Raw genomic sequence first — 20,120 nt, 5'->3', positions numbered from 1 at the left:
TGCCATCTTTCATCATTTTTCATGAATAAAAAAAAAAAAAAAAAAAAGAAAAAAGAGAAAGAAAAAAATGTTTCTCCCTTTGATATAAATTAAAAGATACACACGCACGTACGCAAGCACAGAGAGACATATAAAAAAAAAAAAAAAAGAAAAAATCGATTTAAGGTCGAAATTATGTTACTTGTACTCGATGTACGCTTTAACGTTATAACATTTACACACAAAATGCCAAAATTGGTTCGATATTCTTATCGTCACGATTTTATCATAATTGTTACAATAGGGAAATATCGTAATAATCAAAATCATTTATATATCAAACGTTGTAATCAGAATCAATAAAAATTATTTTATCTTGTTTTTAGAAACGATCTCTATTCGAGCGCATATATATATATATATATATATATATATATATATATATAGTATAATTGTATAGAATATATACAAAGTTAAATGAAAAATAATGAATTATTCAAATTCGTTTCGAAGGAAACAAAAAGACACAATGGCCAAGATAAATACGAATGAAACAATATAATGCAAAAAAGAAAAAATAGAAGTATAGAGAAAGAGAAAGAAAAGGTTCACATCCTGACTATGAGTTAACGTACGATACTATTTTGTCCGGTGATTTGCAAGATGTATGCACTTGAAAGAGAGAAACGTTCACAGTCTGTCAGAGATTTTCCGGGAGCGAATAAATCTAATCTGAACGACGGGAGAAGCGTGGAGGCGAAGTATAGAATGAGAAATGGAGACAAGCGAACGTTCGCGTAGGGGTGAGCGATAGGGGAAATTGGTAGATGGAAAAGGACGAGTGAAGACAAAGAGAGAGAAAGAGAGAGAGAGAGAGAGAGAGAGAGAGAGAGAGAGAGAGAGAAACAATGAGTAGGTCGATGTCGTCGATTCAAGAGATAAAATGAGAATAAGACCGAGAGAAGGTGAAAGTCTTTGTAAACTTACCCTTATGCGTTGTTGCGTGATAAGCGCGCGCGGGGGTGGGTGGCCCTGGGGTGGCGGGAGTGGCCGCGACGTAACTACCTCCGCCACCCCCGGGAAATAACGAGTACAACCCGTAACGGCTCACACCTGCAACATTAATAATAATAATGATAATAATAATAATAATAATAATAATAATAATAATAATGGTAATAATTGTCTTCGTCATCCTTGTCGTTGTCGTCATCATCGTTGTCGTCGTTATCGTCGTCGTTATCAGTTTTACCATCGCACAAGAAAGAATCATCTAATCAATTGAAAATATATTTTGCCATTATGCGATACATGCGTTAATACGTCTATAAATAAATTTTGTTTTCTTCTTTCTTTTTTTTCTTTCTTTCTTTCTTTCATTTTTTTTTTTGTTTTTCTTTTTATTTTCATATATATATATATATATATATATATATATATATATATATATATATATATATATATATAATGCAGAAAAACGGAGATAATTCATCGGAGAAACTTTTCCTGTTGCAAATTATATTATGAACGAAAGAGGTGAGAATTTCAGAGAAAAGAAAAGTACAAAATAATTTTGTCGATTTTCGATATAACGATTATTAGATAGAATAACGTTTGATGTTGATTTTAATTAAAATTGAATGGTTTTATATAATCTATGTACACGTGGTGTGTCATGTAATTTGGTCCGTTGAAAAATCTTGTCTCTCATAAGGGAAATTCTTCGAAGATTGGTTACAAGTAGAATAGAATAAAAAAAGGATCGATATATTTTCGATTATGAATTAAAAGTTCTTTTTTTTTTTTTTTTTTTTTCTTTTAATATCCCAATCGATATTCTGTTATCTGTATATTAATAAAAAATAAATAAATAAATAAATAAAAAAAGAAAACGATATAAGTTTGTTACAGGTCGATAAGAAAAATCAATGATTTATCCGAACGATCCTTTTCTTTCACTTCTAAACTGAACTTATCAATCCGCCTATTCCAAACACGGAAATCTTTTGCGCATGCTCTTTGTAAAACGTCGCAATATCCGGTGTATATTTTATCCTAATCACGTTTACACACGAGCAACAATGCAATGATATGACGTATGCAGGCACCATAGTAGAAATATTTCACGTTTAAGATTGGAATGACTTTAGAAGAAAGTACCGATAATATTGCCGGTCTAACGAAATGTATTGCCATTGCCTCAAGTTACAATACACTTTTACATTTACACTTACGTCAGGTACGTATCGCGTGAGACACGCGATTATAACGTATGATACATCGTAATATATATAAATGTGCTCAACGAGATTTTAATGCGGTTCCGCGAACGAGACATATTCGCGTAAACTCGTATATGTCTTCCATTTTCCTCGTAAAATGATGTCTCGATTATCGTATATGTTATATCATTTTATGAAATTCGTTTATAATTTTATCAGTTGTTTATAATTCGTTATAAAATATACTTTTCGTAAATTGCGATAAAGAGGAGATAAGAATTGTGAAATTAAAAAAAAAAAAAGACACTGCCGAAACCCGGGATTGAACCGAGGACATTTAGATCTTCAGTCTAACGCTCTCCCAACTGAGCTATTTCGGCTACGTGTTATCGTCTCCCATATAACCCTTATATCACGTAAGTGAACTTCAAAATGAATTTTCATAATTAAAAAACTTTTGTTCTATTTATGGAATGCTTTTATTCGTTATTAAAAAAAAGGAACGCGATTATACATCGATCGCATATTATGCATCGGTACTTAATTAAATACCATATCGCATACTCATAATTTTCATCTTGGAAAACAAAATTTTCCAATATCAACATCAACGTTTGTATTTTTGCATTTTGTAAAACAAATTTTCTAATCTCATGCCATTTATCTTGTATATTATTCAATTGTCTTTCTTTTTTTCTTTTTTTTTTTTTTCGTCATTTTAAATTACACGAGTTAAAAAATAATTGAATTTAAGAAGAAGTGCCAATGGTGTGTACCTTGATTGTGCGCCGGTGCAGGGGTCGCAGCCAAGGGTGGTATTCCTTGTGACTGTTGATTTGGAACTTGATTGGGCTGCGCTGGTGCAAGAGGCCATAGGGTTGCTGTCCCGGCAGGGCCGGACGACTGCTGGGCCCTACCGCCCGCGTCACCCACGGGACGATCGCCCGTCCCGCCTTGGGCCACGGGAGGGACCAACATCGAACCACCCCCTCCCGAGGCTAGAAAAAAAAAAAAGAAAAACAGACATTAATAATTATTGCAATAATAATTGAACGATTTGTTCTCGATAGAGTATTGTTGAATTATTAATTACAAAAATCGATTAATTAATTAAAAGAGAACGACGATGAACATTCGATGACGAACGTTTCTTTCCCTACTTGATTTCCTTCAACGTAAAACGTAGCAACGTGAAAGGAAAAGCGAGCAAGGGTCAAGGGTCAGATCAAGAAGGGATTATATTAGTTGTACCTGAGGGAAAAGGGTCGAACATCGACTTCGATTGCCAACGGCAAGGGTGGAAGTTACTAGACAAAGAAAGAAAAGAGGAATGAGAAAGAAAGAAAGAGAGAGATGAAACAAGAGATAAATAGACGAATAGACCGTATACGATGCGAAGGTAGGAATAAGATGGAACGAGGAAAGAGAGAGAAAGAGAGATAGTGGTTCCAGAGATAGAAGAGTATAGAAACTGTGTATACATGTATACATATATGTATGTATGAGAGAATGAGAGAGAGAGAAAGAGAGAGAGAGAGAGAGAGAATAGGAGGCTTTCAATGAGCCGAAGAGAGCACGAACGCTCCATTTGGTGGTACACAGGGGGTTGAGAGAATGGCAGACGGGGTGAGGAGGGGTAGCAACAGGTCGGAAGGCATAATGTAGTCTCTTATATATACACGTAGACGTCACGACGTCACGATGTTCGACTCACTCTTCCTCCGACGGCCCCGAGCAATCTTTACCTATCCGCGAGCTACAACCTTCCTGTACCCTCCCTCTCTCTCTCTCTCTCTCTCTTTCATTAACTCTCTGTTTTCTCTTTCTCTAGCTAAATACGTATGTTCTACAACTTTGATATTCTCGCTTTACACAGTTACGACTACGCTCAATCTTCTCTCTCTCTCTCTCTCTCTCTCTCTCTCTCTCTCTCTCTCTCTTTCTCTTTCTCTCTCTTTTGGGCGATGTCACAAGACATAGATGCTAGCAATTTCCTCAAGAATATTTTTTAATAAATCATCACTTCGGATTTTCAAATAAGTCAAATATTTTCTATTTTTCTAAAATATATTTGACCATAGCGTTGATTCAATTTGATTAACAGATTTAATTTAATTTGATGATCGTAGTAAACGTTTTTATAAAAATATTTTGCAATCGAAGTTTATAGATAAAAGTGATTAAATGAACGTACCTATTAAAAATGTATGAAAAATTTATTGGAGAATAATAACGTTAATAATTAATCATCAATTTTGTGGTAAAACTAACGAGAATCGATGATGAAACAATCATTCAAATCGATCAACGAAAAATAAAATAAGATCACAACAATTTCGATGACCGAGGACGATCCAAAAGATCGCGTGCGAAGGCTCTCCGTGTTCCTTGCTCCGTGGATCCTGTATGTGTACGCGTGCTCGTAGTTGCGTATAATTCTACGTACGTATATAGGCCTAAGGTGGTGCTGTTGTCTTAAGTACACGGCATAACACCCGCCAATAAGCTGTCAATCGACGGGTAGGCAGGCATTTGTCAGAACGCGTGTATCGACGAGAAACGAGCCGGATAAATTATAATAATTAGATATACCGCGATCTCGAACGAAGTCCTCTTTTTTTCACGGCTTTTCGCTTAATTCTCCGTACAAAATATAATGTACGTTCTTATATGATTATATAGACGTACATACGTACTACCTTTATAAGTTATGTAAAATATATATATATGCTTGTATTTATGCGTATATGCGTACATATATATATATATATATATATATTTATTTATATATATATATATATATATATATATATGTACAATATTATAGAGGATGATAAATAATGATTATTACTATCCGAAATAACTGTATAATATAATAATTATAAAAAAAGGAAGTCTTTCATTTGAAATTTTTTCCTTAGAATAATTATTAGAATTATATTAAATACAATGTAATATCAAACATATTCGACCTTAGCATTAAGTTAATATATTTTAATCTATGAGTTAACCAATGAAAAATAACGAAAAATAAAATTCCCTTCAAGTTTTAAATAGTGACCCATCGTATCATTCTCGTTACATCAAATTTTTCTTTTTTTTTTCCCCCAAACGTATTCAGGATAGAAGCTTTACGTATCTACGTTGCCGGGCTCTATTTTCGGAGATATTGAAATATTTATACGCGACCCAGAGAACGTTCCTTCGAAAAAAGTACCGGCTTAGTAAGGATTCGATTTTAGATAAAGATATTATTATATTTACGTGGAATTAAACCAAATATACTTCCTATACGAATTTCATCTATTCGACAAAGTTGGATGTATATAACGAAGAAGAAGAAGAAAAAAGAAAAAAAAAAAAAAGAAAAGAAAAAAAAACGAAAGAAAGAAAGTAGAAAAAAAAAACAGTCCTCATTTAAAACGATCGTACAGTTCGATCGTACTGTTTAAGAGTATTTAATTTATTATCCATCTTGATTTCGACCGATCATTTGTTATTCTTCTCACGGCAGCGTACGAAAAGAGATATAAGAAACAGGAAGAAAGGAAGAAAGAAAGAAAGAGAGAGAGAGAGAGAGAGAGAGAGAGAAAAAGAGAGAGGTAAGAAAAGTTGGAGGCGTCGAGTTTTTAGGGACACCTGTTCACCATTTTCCAGGCTTAAAAAGAGGCCAGGCCACATCGTCAAGTAGTCACGCTTCGTAGGGCCCCTTCGCATCCTACCGACCTGAAAACCTGTTCCTACTATCCCTTTGCCCCTCTCTCTCTTTCTCTCCCTCTCTGTCCCTTGTCCAAGTACGGCTAACCTGCCACCGGCAAAAGCAATGGAAATTAAAAATTAGGACCTCGTCCGAACCGTGCTCTCTTTTCCGTTATATATTCCGAAATTAACCAGAATCCCAACTATGCTAATAACAAAATACCATCCGGTTTATTGTCATAATAATTATATATATATATATATTTATTATTATTATTATTATTATTAGTTATTACTACTACTACTATTACCATGATTCTTAAAAATTTAAGATCTATTTCAAACACAACTGAGATTACATAACGGGCGTATCATAATACTTGAATAATAAAATAATTAAAGGAAATCATTTTACAAAGTAACATTTTCATATAATAAATTTTTCATTCGTCGACTTGCCATTTAGAAAAATCAAAGAAAAATGTATTGAAACTCGACGTGTGTTGGAAAACTCGACTCGACACGGCTCGATTCAATTCAATTCAATTCAAAACTCTACTCGACTCGACTCGACTCGTCGTCTCTTCTCTCGTAGGATGTAAAAGTCGTAGGTGTAACTCGCGACATTCTCGCTCGCGCGCTCACGCGTGCATTACGCGTTCGCTCACCGTTCTCTGCCGGTGCGGCGTGTGTTTTCTTTGCGGTCTGACTGGCCGCGACGCTTACGTACGCATGTATAGAAACTATATATATATATATATATATATATATATATATATATATATATATAGTTTCTATATATATATATATATATATATATATACATGTGTATATATATATATGTGTGTATGTGTGTATACGTGAACGTATCTCCTCTATGGCGTAGCAGAGACGTACGCACGCGCGCGCACGTGTACGTCGGACGCAACAATTTATGTAGACGCAAACGTGAATGGCGTAGTAAATTCAAGTACATAAGGGTGCGGCCGGAATACGGAAAAGAGAAAGAGAATGAGCAAGAGAGAAAGAGAGAAAGAGAGAAAGAGAGAGAGAGAGAGGGGGAGAGCCGACGCGTAGAAGATAGGGGAAAGCGTAAAGAGAGGGATAGTGAGGTGGTAAAGGGGGTGAAGGTAAAGGGGAGTTGAGAAGATAGAGCAAAGCCGAGTAAGTGGGAGAGAATCTCGGTTATCTGCGGCGAATTCGTGGCTTTTTGCGTTCTTCTCTCTTTTTCTCTATTCCTTTTTCACTCTTTCCTCTCATCTTTCTCTCTCTCTCTCTCTCTCTCTCTCTCTCTCTCTCTCTCTCTCTTACTCTCTCTCTCTTTCTTCTTCCTTTTTGTCTTTACTGTATACCTCTCTAGGACGCACGGTAGCGTTTTAAACGAAATTATACAACATCCTATGTATATCCTGTACATATCTATGTGTATACATATGTATGCATGTATATATGTATGTATGTATGTATGTATGTATAATGTTAATCCCAAAGATACTTTTCCCAGCTGCACGTAATGTATCTAGTTTTTGGCGAGCTTCGAGATTACGATAGGTGGGAAGAGTTAGATAGAGAGAGAGAGAGAGAGAGAGACAGAAAGAGAGAGAGAATGAGAGAGAGAGAGGGAGAAGAAGAAGAAGAAGAATGGATGATATTCCTAAAACGTTTATCTGTACTATCCACGTGAATATTAATGTCCTTGTATTATTACATGAGTATTATAGGAGCTTGCAAGGTCAAATAAATCTTTAAGAGAATGTAAATAAAGTTTTGGAGTACAATTGGTTATGGAGAGAAAAAAAGATTTGCCTTATTTGTTTTAATCTTCGTTCGAATAGTTTTGTTAAAGTATCATCTGATCAAGGATTATATCATTGAGATCAGTCTACTCTTAATCACAAATATAACATAGACATTAGATCCGATATTCTCATTATTCTTTATGTTTACCAATGATCGGAGAGAAGAGGAGAAAGAAAGAAAGAAAGAAAGAAAGAAAAAAAAAGAAAGTAAAGAAAAGAAATAAGACCAAGATCAAGAGAAGAAGCGGGATCTAACAATAAGAAAGAAATTTCGCAAGGTATGGTAGATTCTCCGTGAAAGAGAAATGCATATTAAGTTCTCGACACAACAATGGCCTCGCTTAGACAGTAGCCTTTTCCTCCTCCTGAAGAACACAGCGGCAGAATCAGCAGCATCACTACCTACGACTACTACCACTATTACTACTACTACTACTACACTACTACTCTACTATTGCTACCACTACCAACAGTAGTCTCTTGAACGGCTTCTCCTACTTCTTGCAAGGACCACCAGACTACTCTTTTCTCCTCCTCCTCCTTCTCCTCCTCTTTCTCCTTTTCTTCTTTTTCTTCATCTTCATCTTCATCTTCTTCTTCTTCTCCTTTGGATCACACACCGAGATACTCTCGTATATGTGTATGTCTATATGTATGTATGTATGTATGTATGTATGTGCGAATGTATTCGTGCGTACGTAGTTCGTGTTGGACGTGTAAAAAAAAAAAAAAAAAGAAAAGAAAGACGAGAGAAAAAAAAAAGAAAAGTAGTAAGAAGGAGAAGAGGAAGAGAAGTGTAGAGGTGGTCGAGACTACGGTGGACGGTTCCGACACGCGCCTTCCTTCTTTGCTCTGCTCCTCCTCACTTCCCTCCCACTCTTTGAGTTCTCTCGCTCTTCTCCGCCTTCCTGGCGTCGTCGTCGCCGGCGGCGCCGCGAAAGTACGCGTTTTCCAATATAAACACTAGCCACCCACGAAACATCGTGATATTCGGTCTCCTCTCTTAATTCTATCACGTCCGATCTTTCCTCTTTATCATTCTCTCTCTCTCTCTCTCTCTCTCTCTCTCTCTCTCTCTCTCTCTCTCTCTTGCTCTCTCTCGCTCTCTCTTTCTCTTTTTAATACTCACCTCAACTCGCGAAATTCGAATTTAATTGTTAATAAATTAAAGCCTCTTTAACATACATTACCTAAATCATTATTTTATCAGTTATAATTTATATGCCGTCGATTCGATAATTTATTTAAAGGACAATGATAATAACGATGACGCAATTATTATAATTTATTATAGAAGAAACAAATAAGTAATTGTTTCTGGTATAGAATAATTATCATCGATTGTTCATTCGTCTAACTATCAATATCTCGTGATATTTTTTACTTGAATGAAATATATTAAATTTTTTATAATAACAATATACCTAATCATAAATAAATTGTTCATTAACAATTAACATTGATAAATGTGCGCTTAACGTGTACGAGAATCGATGATACAATTTTCAATTCAACTCGTCGAACAGAAAATCTGAAGAGGTCTTTTCAAATTACCACATTTCGCATTTGAAATGAGCTATCGAGTATCATTCGAAATTCTTTAGCTCTTCGGGGTTGCTTTTAAAAGGCCATTATTTTTTTTTTCTTGTTTTTGTTTTTTTTTTTTTGTTTTTTTACATCGATATCATATACATCATATTATTTCTAAATAATAATATATAATTTATATCTATGTAAATATATAAAATATTTCGTTCATCAACGAGCATGAACGAACTATAAATGTAAATCAAAGTCTCGATCGTAGTTAGAATAAAAGAGAGTCGACGTTTTTACATGAAACTTTTTCACTTTTATATACTTCGACGATACATACAACGTTTAACCTCTTTTCCCAGACATCTCCTCTCCTCCCACAAAACCCGAATACAGCGCCGACACCCTTTGAACTTTCATGATACAACGGTGAACCGGATTTCGTTGATCGTTTCAAAGACTCCCGACGGTAGAACGGCTCGACCATTTTCGCGTGTAATTAATCGCGAATGAACGAACATAAACCGTGTCTCGTCGTGGCATTCGAAATCTCAACAAAAAAAAAAATTAAATAAATAAATATATATATATATATATATATATATATATATATATAAAAAGAAAGAAAAAGAAATAAAAGAAAAGAAAATGAAACGAAACAAAATAAAAAGGAAGAAGAAAAAATTGCTTTTGTGCTTTATCACTGCTCTTTAAACAAATCTTTAGACAAATCATCTTTCGGACATTAAAGGACTCACTCGAAATGACTTATACAAGTGATTATGAATTCGTGACAATTTTGAATAACAATTGTATATACAGAACGTGACAAAAGTTTCTAGATGATTTTAAATATCAATTACTTTTTCCCATATTCCTTACTCCAGATTGTAAAAGTACAAGTCTATAGCTTGTAAAATTACGAGCTTAACTAAAAGCTTAAAATATCTCGAAAGTGAGAGAGAGAGAGAGAGAGAGAGAGAGAGAGTAATTTATTTTTGAAATGATTTAGAAACTTTCTCGATCCATTTAAGAACTTTTGATGGCAACCCTCTACTTATCTACATATTAATAATCCCTTCGACAGTTTCGTACAATGAATCAAAATATACCTGCTCGTCTTTAAAATTACAAATTCCTTTCTAATAACATTCGTAAATATGAAGTCTCAAAGTCTGGTTAAATTTTGAGTACAGTGTCAGGATTTACCTGCTGAAGGATTTAAATCCTCTAAAGAACGACCACCGAAGATTTATACGGCCGAAAGCGAATATATTTAAGAACACCGAAAGATCGTTCGCGCCTCCTAAAATAACGAACGTAACCCAGTTTCAACGATAAAATTATTATCAGACTCATACGATTCTAAACGCGAAACGGTTAGTCGAAATTGATGATGGTGGTAGTAGAGAGAGAGAGAGAGAAAGAGAGAGAGACAGAGAGAGAGAGAGAGAGAAAGAGAGAGAGACAGAGAGAGAGAGAGAGAGAGAGAGAGAGAGAGAGAGGTACGGATTAATGTCACTAATGCCGGCTCTATGAATGAATAATGTGATTCAGGGAGTTGGTACACCTCTCTCTTCTAAAGATGAGAACGAAATCGTTCGGTGAGTTTCAACGAAAAGCGATTTCATTTCCCTAGATATAAGCGTGAGCGAGCTAAAAGCTTCGTCTACGAGAATTAATCTAGAGTTCCTTTCATCGTGAACATTTTCACGATAGAAAAGTTCCACACAAAAGGTATCGTTCCTGATGTTCGATCGAGTCATAGAGTTTGAACGATCATTGATGGCTCACGATATCGTCTATCTATTTGACATTGGTCAGGAATCAACGTGAAATTGACGAGAAAAAGAATGAGAGGGAGAGAGAGAGAGAGAGAGAGAGAGAGAGAGAGAGAGAGAGAGAAAATAAAATATATCTACATAGGTACAACGTGACTATGTTTATACGTTCTAAAAATGATATAAATCTAAATTAAAAAATACTACTGTGATTAGAATTATCAATTGTTTTATAAAGTATAACAAAAAAAAAAACAAGAAAAAAAAAAAATATATATATATATATACATATACATGCATGACAGTTGTGCATAGATGTATCACAAATTATCCAATTACTATCGATTTCATCAAAAGTAATGGCCGAAGCCGAGGAAAAACGGAAAAACGAGCGTCAGTTACTGGGTTTCCTAACGAGTTGAATTACAAAGAAATTAAAAATATTGCGTTCGACCATTGATAATGCCAACATGGGATAAATACATATGTACATGTATATGCATGAGTACGTATATTCATACGTACGTACTTAAGTGTACTTGTAAATGCATACGAAGAGGTTCAGCGAAGCCATGCAACGCGTTCAAAGCGTGCATCGGACTGTTCGTTTCGCGGTAATATTTCAGGAACATAATATCGCGCGCCTGCCCGTAGTCATGGAAGGTGGTAGTGATGGTGACGGTGGTAGTGATGGTGACGGTGGTAGAGCTTGGCTGGTATAATAAGAGTGTGTGTGTGTGTATGTGTGTGTGTTACGGGGGTTTTCAGAGAAGGGAGAGCTTGAGTTTTCAGAGGGTGGATCATTCGAGTGGTGGGAGAGAGAGAGAGAGAGAGAGAAAGAGAAGAGGGGTGGCACCCTCACATGCCCGTGCTCTCTCTCTCTCTCTCTCTCTCTCTCTCTCTCTTTCTTTCTCTTTCTCTCTTTCTCTCTCTATCTCTCTTTCTCTCTCTTACTCACTCGAACCGGGTAGAACTGGGTGGAAATGACAGCCAGTTTGGCTATCCCCACTCCTAGGGGCCACACGCAAACCCCGAGCTACCCTGTGGGCCGGCTCCGTATATCGACCCATTTGCCGCGACACACCGAGCGTGTGCGACCTCTGACACGCGTACATGCGAGTATGCGTGCGTGCACGCGCGAGCCGAGATACGTAGAAGAGAGAGAGAGAGAGAGAGAGAGAGAGAGAGAGAGAGAGAGAGAGAGAGAGAGAAAGAAAGAGACAAAAGGATCAGATCAACTTAGTTTTTTTATGATATATGAAATATCCTATGAAGTAGAACGATGTCAATTTTTTTTTGTTTTGTTTTCTCAGGTATTATGTATTTAGGCTTTATGTTCGTATATATTTTTTTTTTATATAAATTTCTCTTTTCTTTTTGTCGTTGTTGTTATTGTTGTTGATGATGTTGACCTACCAAGCACCTCGCTTTGTATTTTTTATTTTAAATAACATGATAGATAACAGAAATAACAGATATATGTACGTACTTATGTACTTAGGTATGGTGATATCGAAAGATAAACGTGAAATACTTTAAAGTTCTTATCAGTTTTCTTTTCATTGAAAATAATGCGATCGCTAATATATTATTCTATATACGATATTAATTTGGTAATATTTAAAATTATGAGATTAATAAAATAAGATTGTACAAAATCAAAATTTATTATTTCAATGAGATTATGAGACTAATTCAACGATGGATATTTATTCAGAATCCGATCAAAATCTTGATAATAATCTCGTTTCTGCCCTGTTATGTCTGGATGAACAAGAACAAAAAAAAAGAAAAAAAAGAAAAAGAAGAAGAAAAAGGAAGAAGTAAAAGAGAAAAAAGTAAATAGTAGAGTAAGATGAAGAAAGAAACGAAGGAGAGCTTTTTTCCGAGTGGGTTCTCTGTTCCTCTTTTCTCTCTCTCTCTCTCTCTCATACACACACACACACACACACATTTTCTCTTTCTCTCTTTGTCCGCGAGCGCGTCTTCGAAGCTTTTTATCGCACGCGGTATGAATTTCTATCGGCGTCGCGCGACATGTCGGTAGTTCGAGCACGTGCACGTTTAACGTCGGACAAAGAAGGAGAAAGAAAGAGAGAGAGAGAGATAGAGAGAGAAAGACAAAAAAAAAATGAGATTCTACAACGTAGCACGAAACTGATGCTGTGGGACCCTATATCTTTGCTCGACTTAAGATCACGTACTTGCATATATTTTTCATTATAATTGTAAGATGAAAAAAAGAAAAAAAAAAGAAGAAAAGAAAAAAAAACTAATTATAACACCTACGCGTTAATATCTACATTCTCAATTCATCTTCGATTAAGTTTATCAATTAAATATTATCATTATAAACTATAATAAATTAAAATCATTTGTTATGTGCCATTTGATATAAACAACATTTGGTATGTACCATTAATGCACCTATTGTACACAAGCGCATAAATGGATATTCATATGTATGTGTGTACAGTAGACAGAGAAAAAGGGAAGGGGAGGGGGGAGGAGATGACGGCGGTAAGGGAAGAATGAGGAGTAACAGCAACCCCATCAAAACGACTCATGTTACTTGGCCCAACGACGAATTCTCGGAAAAACGGATTGGAACTGTTCGAATAAATCGAGAACTGCGTCTCCCTAACATCCTCCCCCATCGTCCCACCCTTCCCCTTAACCATCTGAAATTATTTTCCCTTGTTCGTAAAAGTAAAGGTCGAGGAATCGAGATAAGGCTAAGCTTCGAGACAATAATTCGAAGGGTAATCCGATAATAACGCGATTAGATACTCATAGAGTTTCCCTTTAAAAATTTATTCTCGATCTTTTGGTCAGTCTTATTCCTTGTCATTTTTTTTCTTTTTTTCTAATCCATTAATTTCAAATCAGTCTCTACTCGACGGAGGTTACTCCGTCGAGAATAAAAAAAAAAAAAAAAAAAAAAAAAAAAAAAAAAAAAAAAAAGAGAGAACATTATCAGAGAACATTAGAAAATATCTTTTAGGACGGAATCGTATGATAGCGATTGTGCGAATTAAATAAATGTATATTGTGTGATGGTGATTGTGGAAAAAAAGGAAAAGAAAGAAAAGAGAGAGAAAAAAAAAAAAAAAGAAAGGAAAAAGCAAAAACAGAATAAACTACAAATCTATATTTAAAAACGCATTCAAAGTGCATAGGAAGGGGAAATTGGTTGTTTTCGTATAATAAAAAGACGAAAGGAAAAAAAAAAAAAAGAGAGAGAAAAAAAACCATGAAAAAAAAAAAAATAAAATAAAATAAATAAAAAGTTAAGTGCGATAAAGTTTTAACGACGTTTGAACGTTAGAAAAGTAAGGTTCGCAAAGTTAACCTATCAACTGCTTGCTGTTGGTGCCAGTGTGCTGGTGCTTACTACTGGCCCGCAAAATTCGCTTTCATTATCGAGGAAGTTACAAACAACGCGAGCGTTAAACAGTTCTACGGTCGAACGATATTATCGTGACACGATGGCAGTGGCGGTGCAGCTTTTGAAATATAATTGGCGATCGGGACTCGCTTGTTATTCGAACGTGTAACTTCCCCCATTTCCTACTTCTTCGCTCTTTCGTTACGGAATCGAACGCAAGGGCTTTATAGAATGTGCCCACATATATACACACACACGCATTCACAAAAGTGCATACATATGTACTAGGTGCATACATACGTGGATACGTATTTATACAGACACACGCGCACACACACACAACATAGAATATGGGCGATTTTAATCGAAATTGCCAACGGCTCGAACGACAACGTCAACCCGATTTCTGTTGCAGCGTTTCGTGCCCGGGCATATTTTGCTAATATTCGCCGAAAACGAGTTTAAACGGGACGCTTTTTGTCCCGGAAAATAATTAGGTTACATTGAATCGAAGAGATTTTTCAAACCAAACGAAAAAACGTACGTCCATTCACCTTTGTACAGCTTCTATAACAGGATCCTAACGATAACAGGAAATAAGTAAGTACTTACTTACTTACTCGTATACTTATATACATATATATATATATATAACACTTTCAATATAAAGCAAATATTATTGTTATTATTATTTTTTGTTTTTTTCTTTTTTCTTTTTTTTAATTTCTTCTCTTCCAACAAATCCTTCCTTATTTTTATTTATTCTTACCGAATAACTGAACCCTTTTTTATTTTATCCATTTTAAAAGAACAAAAGAAAAAAAGAAGCTCGCGAAAATAACGAGAGAGCCACCGATTGAATTAAATTTATATAATACGACCAATAAATATTTGAATAGACGGATTAAAGTGATCGTGTTACACAATATTATATCGAAACGTTCTCTCGGAAACTTTGATTAAAAATTACAAGGAATTTTATGAACGAGCCAATAAATCCAAACGGAAAAGCTTAGAGTGTAATCATCGACATATACTCGTTTCACGATAAGCTATCGATGAAATTCCAATTTCCGGATAAAATCCCGAAGAAAGATGACGTTTGTTCGTATAGACGAAAAAATTTAAAGATGAAAGAGAAAGGGAAGAAAAAAAGGTAAGTCTCGTTCGGAACGGGCGAAAAATCGCACCGTTCGGTGATCGATTCGAGCCTTCTCTATTAATGCGATCCATCGTAGGGGGTGTAGTAGGCAATGACGGAGCCCGAGGACACGATAGCTCTCCTTCAGGGCCGTAGAGAATCTTTCGAAATTGGGGGCTTTGGATGCCGGGGCACGCTCGAGCTCCATTCGAGCTCCTGGCAACAGGACAAAGAGTTTGTGAGAGTGAGAGAGAGAGAGAGAAAGAGAGAGAGAGAGAGAGAGAGAGAGAGAGAAAAAGAGAGAAAACAGAGCTCGCTACTGCTACTGCTGCTACTGCTACTACTACTGCTGCTACTGCTACTGCTGCTACTGCTACTGCTGCTGATGCTGATGCCGCTGCTGCTGCTGCTGTTACTGCTGCTACTGGTGGTGCTGGTTGGATCGATGTTTGCCCCGCTGCTAGAATTTCTATTTCATAGAGGGACGGCCCTGTGTGTACCCATCTGCTATTCCCCTTAATTCGAACGATCGTTACACCCGCAACGCCGGGGTGCTTCGGCATACTCTGAGACCTCCAGAGACATCGTTTTCGAACATTTGCACTAAATATTTTTCGCCTGAAATTGTTCAGCGGATATATCTCTGATAAAATCGAGACGTGTAATATAAAAAGGAAAATAATAAGTATGTAAAAAGTATTGAATTCTGTAATAAATAATATTGAAATTTTATCATATAATATTATCGTATATATTATATACTATTTAATAATATAATATTATATTCGTCAATAAATAATCTCAGAATTTTTAATCAAAAAATATCGAAAATACGATGTTGTTTATTTCGATATAAAATATTTCAAATTCAGTCATTCACTTTATGTTGTTTATTTCTATTGAGAGAGGAGAGGAAGTAGCGGGAAAGAGAGAGAGAGAGAGAGAGAGAGAGAGAGAGAGAGAGAGAGGATTGATTGTCACGTTGCAAAATTTAAATTGGTCCGGATTTTGTGAAAAAAAAGCAGTATTAATAAGTGACATAGAGAAATGATGGGAGAAAAAAAAAAAGAAAAATAAAAGGAAAGGAAAAAAAAAAGGAACGAAATCTCATTGGATAAAAAATATAGAAACGATTTGAATCAAAATTCGTTGGATTATTTGAGCACGAAAGAACGATTCGATAAAGTTTCGTAGTTCAAATATAATGGATTAATATTTGTTGCAACGTCTTGCCAATTACAGGAGTCGCGACTCTGACTAATTAATTTGATGGCGTTCTCCCATATTCTCGAGGAAAAGACCACCAGGCGAAATAATCTCGTTCGCAATGCATCATCGATGGCGAACCGACTGAGGGACGAAGAAGGAGAACGGAAGAGAGAGAGAGAGAGAGAGAGAAAGGTTATAAGAGTCGGCGGGATTGAACTAATGACGAAGTCGAATTAATTACGCACAGTTACGAAAATGAGCGTCCCCGTTGTTAGATGGCGTAATTTTCGATAACCAACGTACCACGTAAGTACTTACATATGTACGCGTACACGTATTTACCTAGCGTACGTACAAAGTCTCACGGTAGTCGATACGAATTTACATTCGACTCGGCAAAGCCGATTAAACGTCAACCGCGAGAGAACTGGCTACTTGTAAACGTTGTTTCTCTCTTTCTCACCCAATCGTAATTAATAACGTCCATTCTGATCGTAATTACGCAAACTCCGCACATTCGTCAGCGGAAGTGAATAAATGGCCATGTGAAATTAAAGGAAATCGAGACGGGACTAATCATAATTCACTTTCAAAGCCAATCCTTTTCTTGTTTCCTCTATTTTTTTTTTCTTTTTTTTTTCCTTTTCCCCCCCCCCCCTCCCCCATTCTTTTCCGATCTATTACGTATAAATCAACAACAAAATAAAATTGATATATTTAAAACGTTACATATGGATAGATCACTTGTTTTTTCCTATTGCCTTTCTTCCTTCTTCTTTCTCTTTCTTTCTTTCTTTCTTTCGATATGATAACTTGCGATCGTCAAAATAAAGAGAATAATAGTAAGACACGCGAGTTTCTGACTCCACAAGCGCGAGAACGAGACGACTATCAGAAAACGGCTATACCCTTATCAGGCTTATCGGTACGAGCTACGTTCTCTCGCTGTCTCTCGATGATAAACGCTCGTAGGAATCAGCAGGCTTCTCTATCTACGCTTGTGCAACACACAGAGAAACAGACGGACAGTGTCGTTGGACGTTTACCGATCTTTCTTTTATTTTCCAAATGGTTTCTCTTACCTCAAAACTATTTTTTTTTCCTTTTTTTCTTTTTTTTTTTTTTTTGTCTTTTACTCACTTCATCGAAACTTTGTTTGAAAAATTGTAATGTTATATGTATAACGATAACAATATATATATATATATATATATATATATATATATATATATATATATGAATAAAGAGAGAGAGAGAGAGAGAAAATATTTCATATTTTGTAACAAAGGGAGGGGGGCGGCGGCGGCGGAGCGAGAAAGAAAAGAAAAGAAAAAAAAAAAGAACAGAATAACATGAGTGAAAAAAAGAGGAATAAAAGACACGCGTATAGTATACACTAGGCACGTTATTTAATGCGCATACATTTCTCTAATCATACTTTATTCCCGCGATGAGTAGCGACGATAACTTTGTCTCGATCGCATCGTAATCGAGGTTTCACGGCGTTACAGGATTTTATCTGACGCCGACATCTCGTGAAATTCATTCGTCCTAACTCGTACCACGATGAATCGAACGAGAAAATTTACATCCCCGAGAAGACATCATTCTTCCAAACGCCTCCTTTCTCCTCTCTTATTCTCAAATCTCCAATATCTAACGCTTAACGTGAATATTTCTTTTCTTCTTCTTCTTCTTCTTCTTCTTTCTTCTTCTTCCATCTTCCTTCTTTTTCTCTTTTTCTTTTTCGATCTTTTCCGATTGTAAATCACTCCACAAATACTAAGTCATTTTATAAAATCACCGATGATTCGGTTCGTGCATTGCATTAAAACAAAAGTGAAACTCTTGTATATGACATAAAAAAAGAAAAAAAATAAATAAATAAATAAAAAAATAAAAAAAAAACCAGAATAAATAAATAAATAAATAAAGAAAGAAAGAAAGAAATTATTTATACATTCAAAATGCTAACAAAGTTCTATTTCATTCTAACGACTGATTAAATTGATCTGCATCGTAATTCATTAATACCTATCCGTCATATCTCTCGACGATATCTCTCGTCTACGTAAAGCAAGCCAAAAAAAAAAGGAAAAGAAAAAAAAAAAACAGAAAAAAAAAGAAGAGAGAAAAAAAGAAAAAGAAAAAACAAATAAATAAAAGAAATATCACGTGAATCTAGAAAAAACAGAAAAAAAAAGAAAAGAAAAGAAGAAAGAAAAGGGAAGAAAAAAAAATTTCATAAAATTCGAACGACGATTCTCCGAGGACACGATATCGTCGATGACGTGCCAATTCTGTTTTCCCTTCTTCTCTCTCTCTCTCTCTCTCTCTATCTATCTATCTATCTCTGTCTGTCTGTCTGTCTGTCTCTTTCTATCTATTTCTCGCTCTCTATCTTTCTTCTTCCCTGCTAGAAGCATATAGCTGCTACACATCAAAACTCCTTTATTTTTCCATCCCGGAAAACGCCTCGAGGGAGCGCTAGAAACGAGGAAGGGGCGCGTCTATCTCGACGCGCTTAGGAGTCCCGTTCTCGTGGGAGGTGCTTCGAAAGGAAACACACGTTCTCTCTTTCTTTCTCTCTCTCTCTCTCTCTCTCTTAATCTTAAGGATAGCAGCACCCATCTTCCTATCATTTCCGTTCAGTTTATACTCTTACGTTCTTGTTCGCCACCGTTACTATCGGTTCAACCTTCCCGATCTCTTTTGAAACGTGTGATTTAGTTATGTAGAAGGAGATAGAAAAAAGAAAAAGAAAAAAAAAAAGAGTAAAAGAGAAATACTGATAAAAAGACTAAAACATAAAAATAGGATACTAGACAGAGAATAAATAAGAGAGAGAGAGAGAGAGAGAGAGAGAGAGAGAGAGAGAGAGATAGGGGGGAGGGGAGAAAAAAGATATAATAGATAAATGGATAGGTAGAAATAAAAAGAGACAAGTAGAGGAAGATCAAAAATAAAGAAAATGGGAGACAGGTAGAGATAGAGATAGAGATAGAGATAGATAGAGAGAGAGAGGAAGAGAGAGAGAGAAAGAAAGAGAAAGAGAGAGATTGAAGAGGAGGGGTAAGGCTCACCCCATGGATACCGTTACCCGCTAATTGAGCGTCTGGGGGATTTCGCAATTTTCGTACCTTCCTCATTCCCTTCTCCTCTCACTCACTCTTTCACACACACACACACACACACGCACACATATGTGTGTACATAAAGATACACGTACTATATACTCTCGCACACTTTCATCGTAGAACTCGCACAAAATCTGCTCTCCCAAAGCACGCGTAACATCCGAGTCTCGCTTCGATATCTCTCTCGGCACCCTTTTCCACAACGAAAAGCAGAAGCTGTAGTAACATC

The 20,120-nt window shown here is 35.8% G+C and overlaps 1 protein-coding gene and 1 non-coding gene across 22 annotated transcripts in view; both read right to left on the bottom strand.

The window, feature by feature from the left end:
* The window catches only part of LOC124422093, a 108,928-nt gene that overhangs the window by 30,529 nt on the left and 58,279 nt on the right, over positions 1-20,120 (bottom strand). For all 21 annotated transcript variants that reach the window (XM_046958070.1, XM_046958079.1, XM_046958072.1 and 18 more), the window contains 2 exons: positions 2,978-3,199; positions 967-1,092 (listed from right to left, as the gene is read on the bottom strand). In XM_046958070.1, the coding sequence (XP_046814026.1) occupies positions 967-1,092; positions 2,978-3,179 (328 nt within the window). In that variant the 5' untranslated portion in view covers positions 3,180-3,199. The remainder of the gene's footprint in view (positions 1-966; positions 1,093-2,977; positions 3,200-20,120) is intronic.
* Trnaf-gaa lies at positions 2,509-2,581 on the bottom strand. The gene has a single exon. It is a non-coding gene; the product is annotated as a tRNA-Phe (tRNA).

This window comes from Vespa crabro, chromosome 2, assembly GCF_910589235.1.
Source record: "Vespa crabro chromosome 2, iyVesCrab1.2, whole genome shotgun sequence".
NCBI lineage: Eukaryota > Metazoa > Arthropoda > Insecta > Hymenoptera > Vespidae > Vespa > Vespa crabro.
The sequence above is the reverse complement of the archived record's forward strand: the minus strand, read 5'-3'. Positions and strand labels throughout refer to the sequence as shown.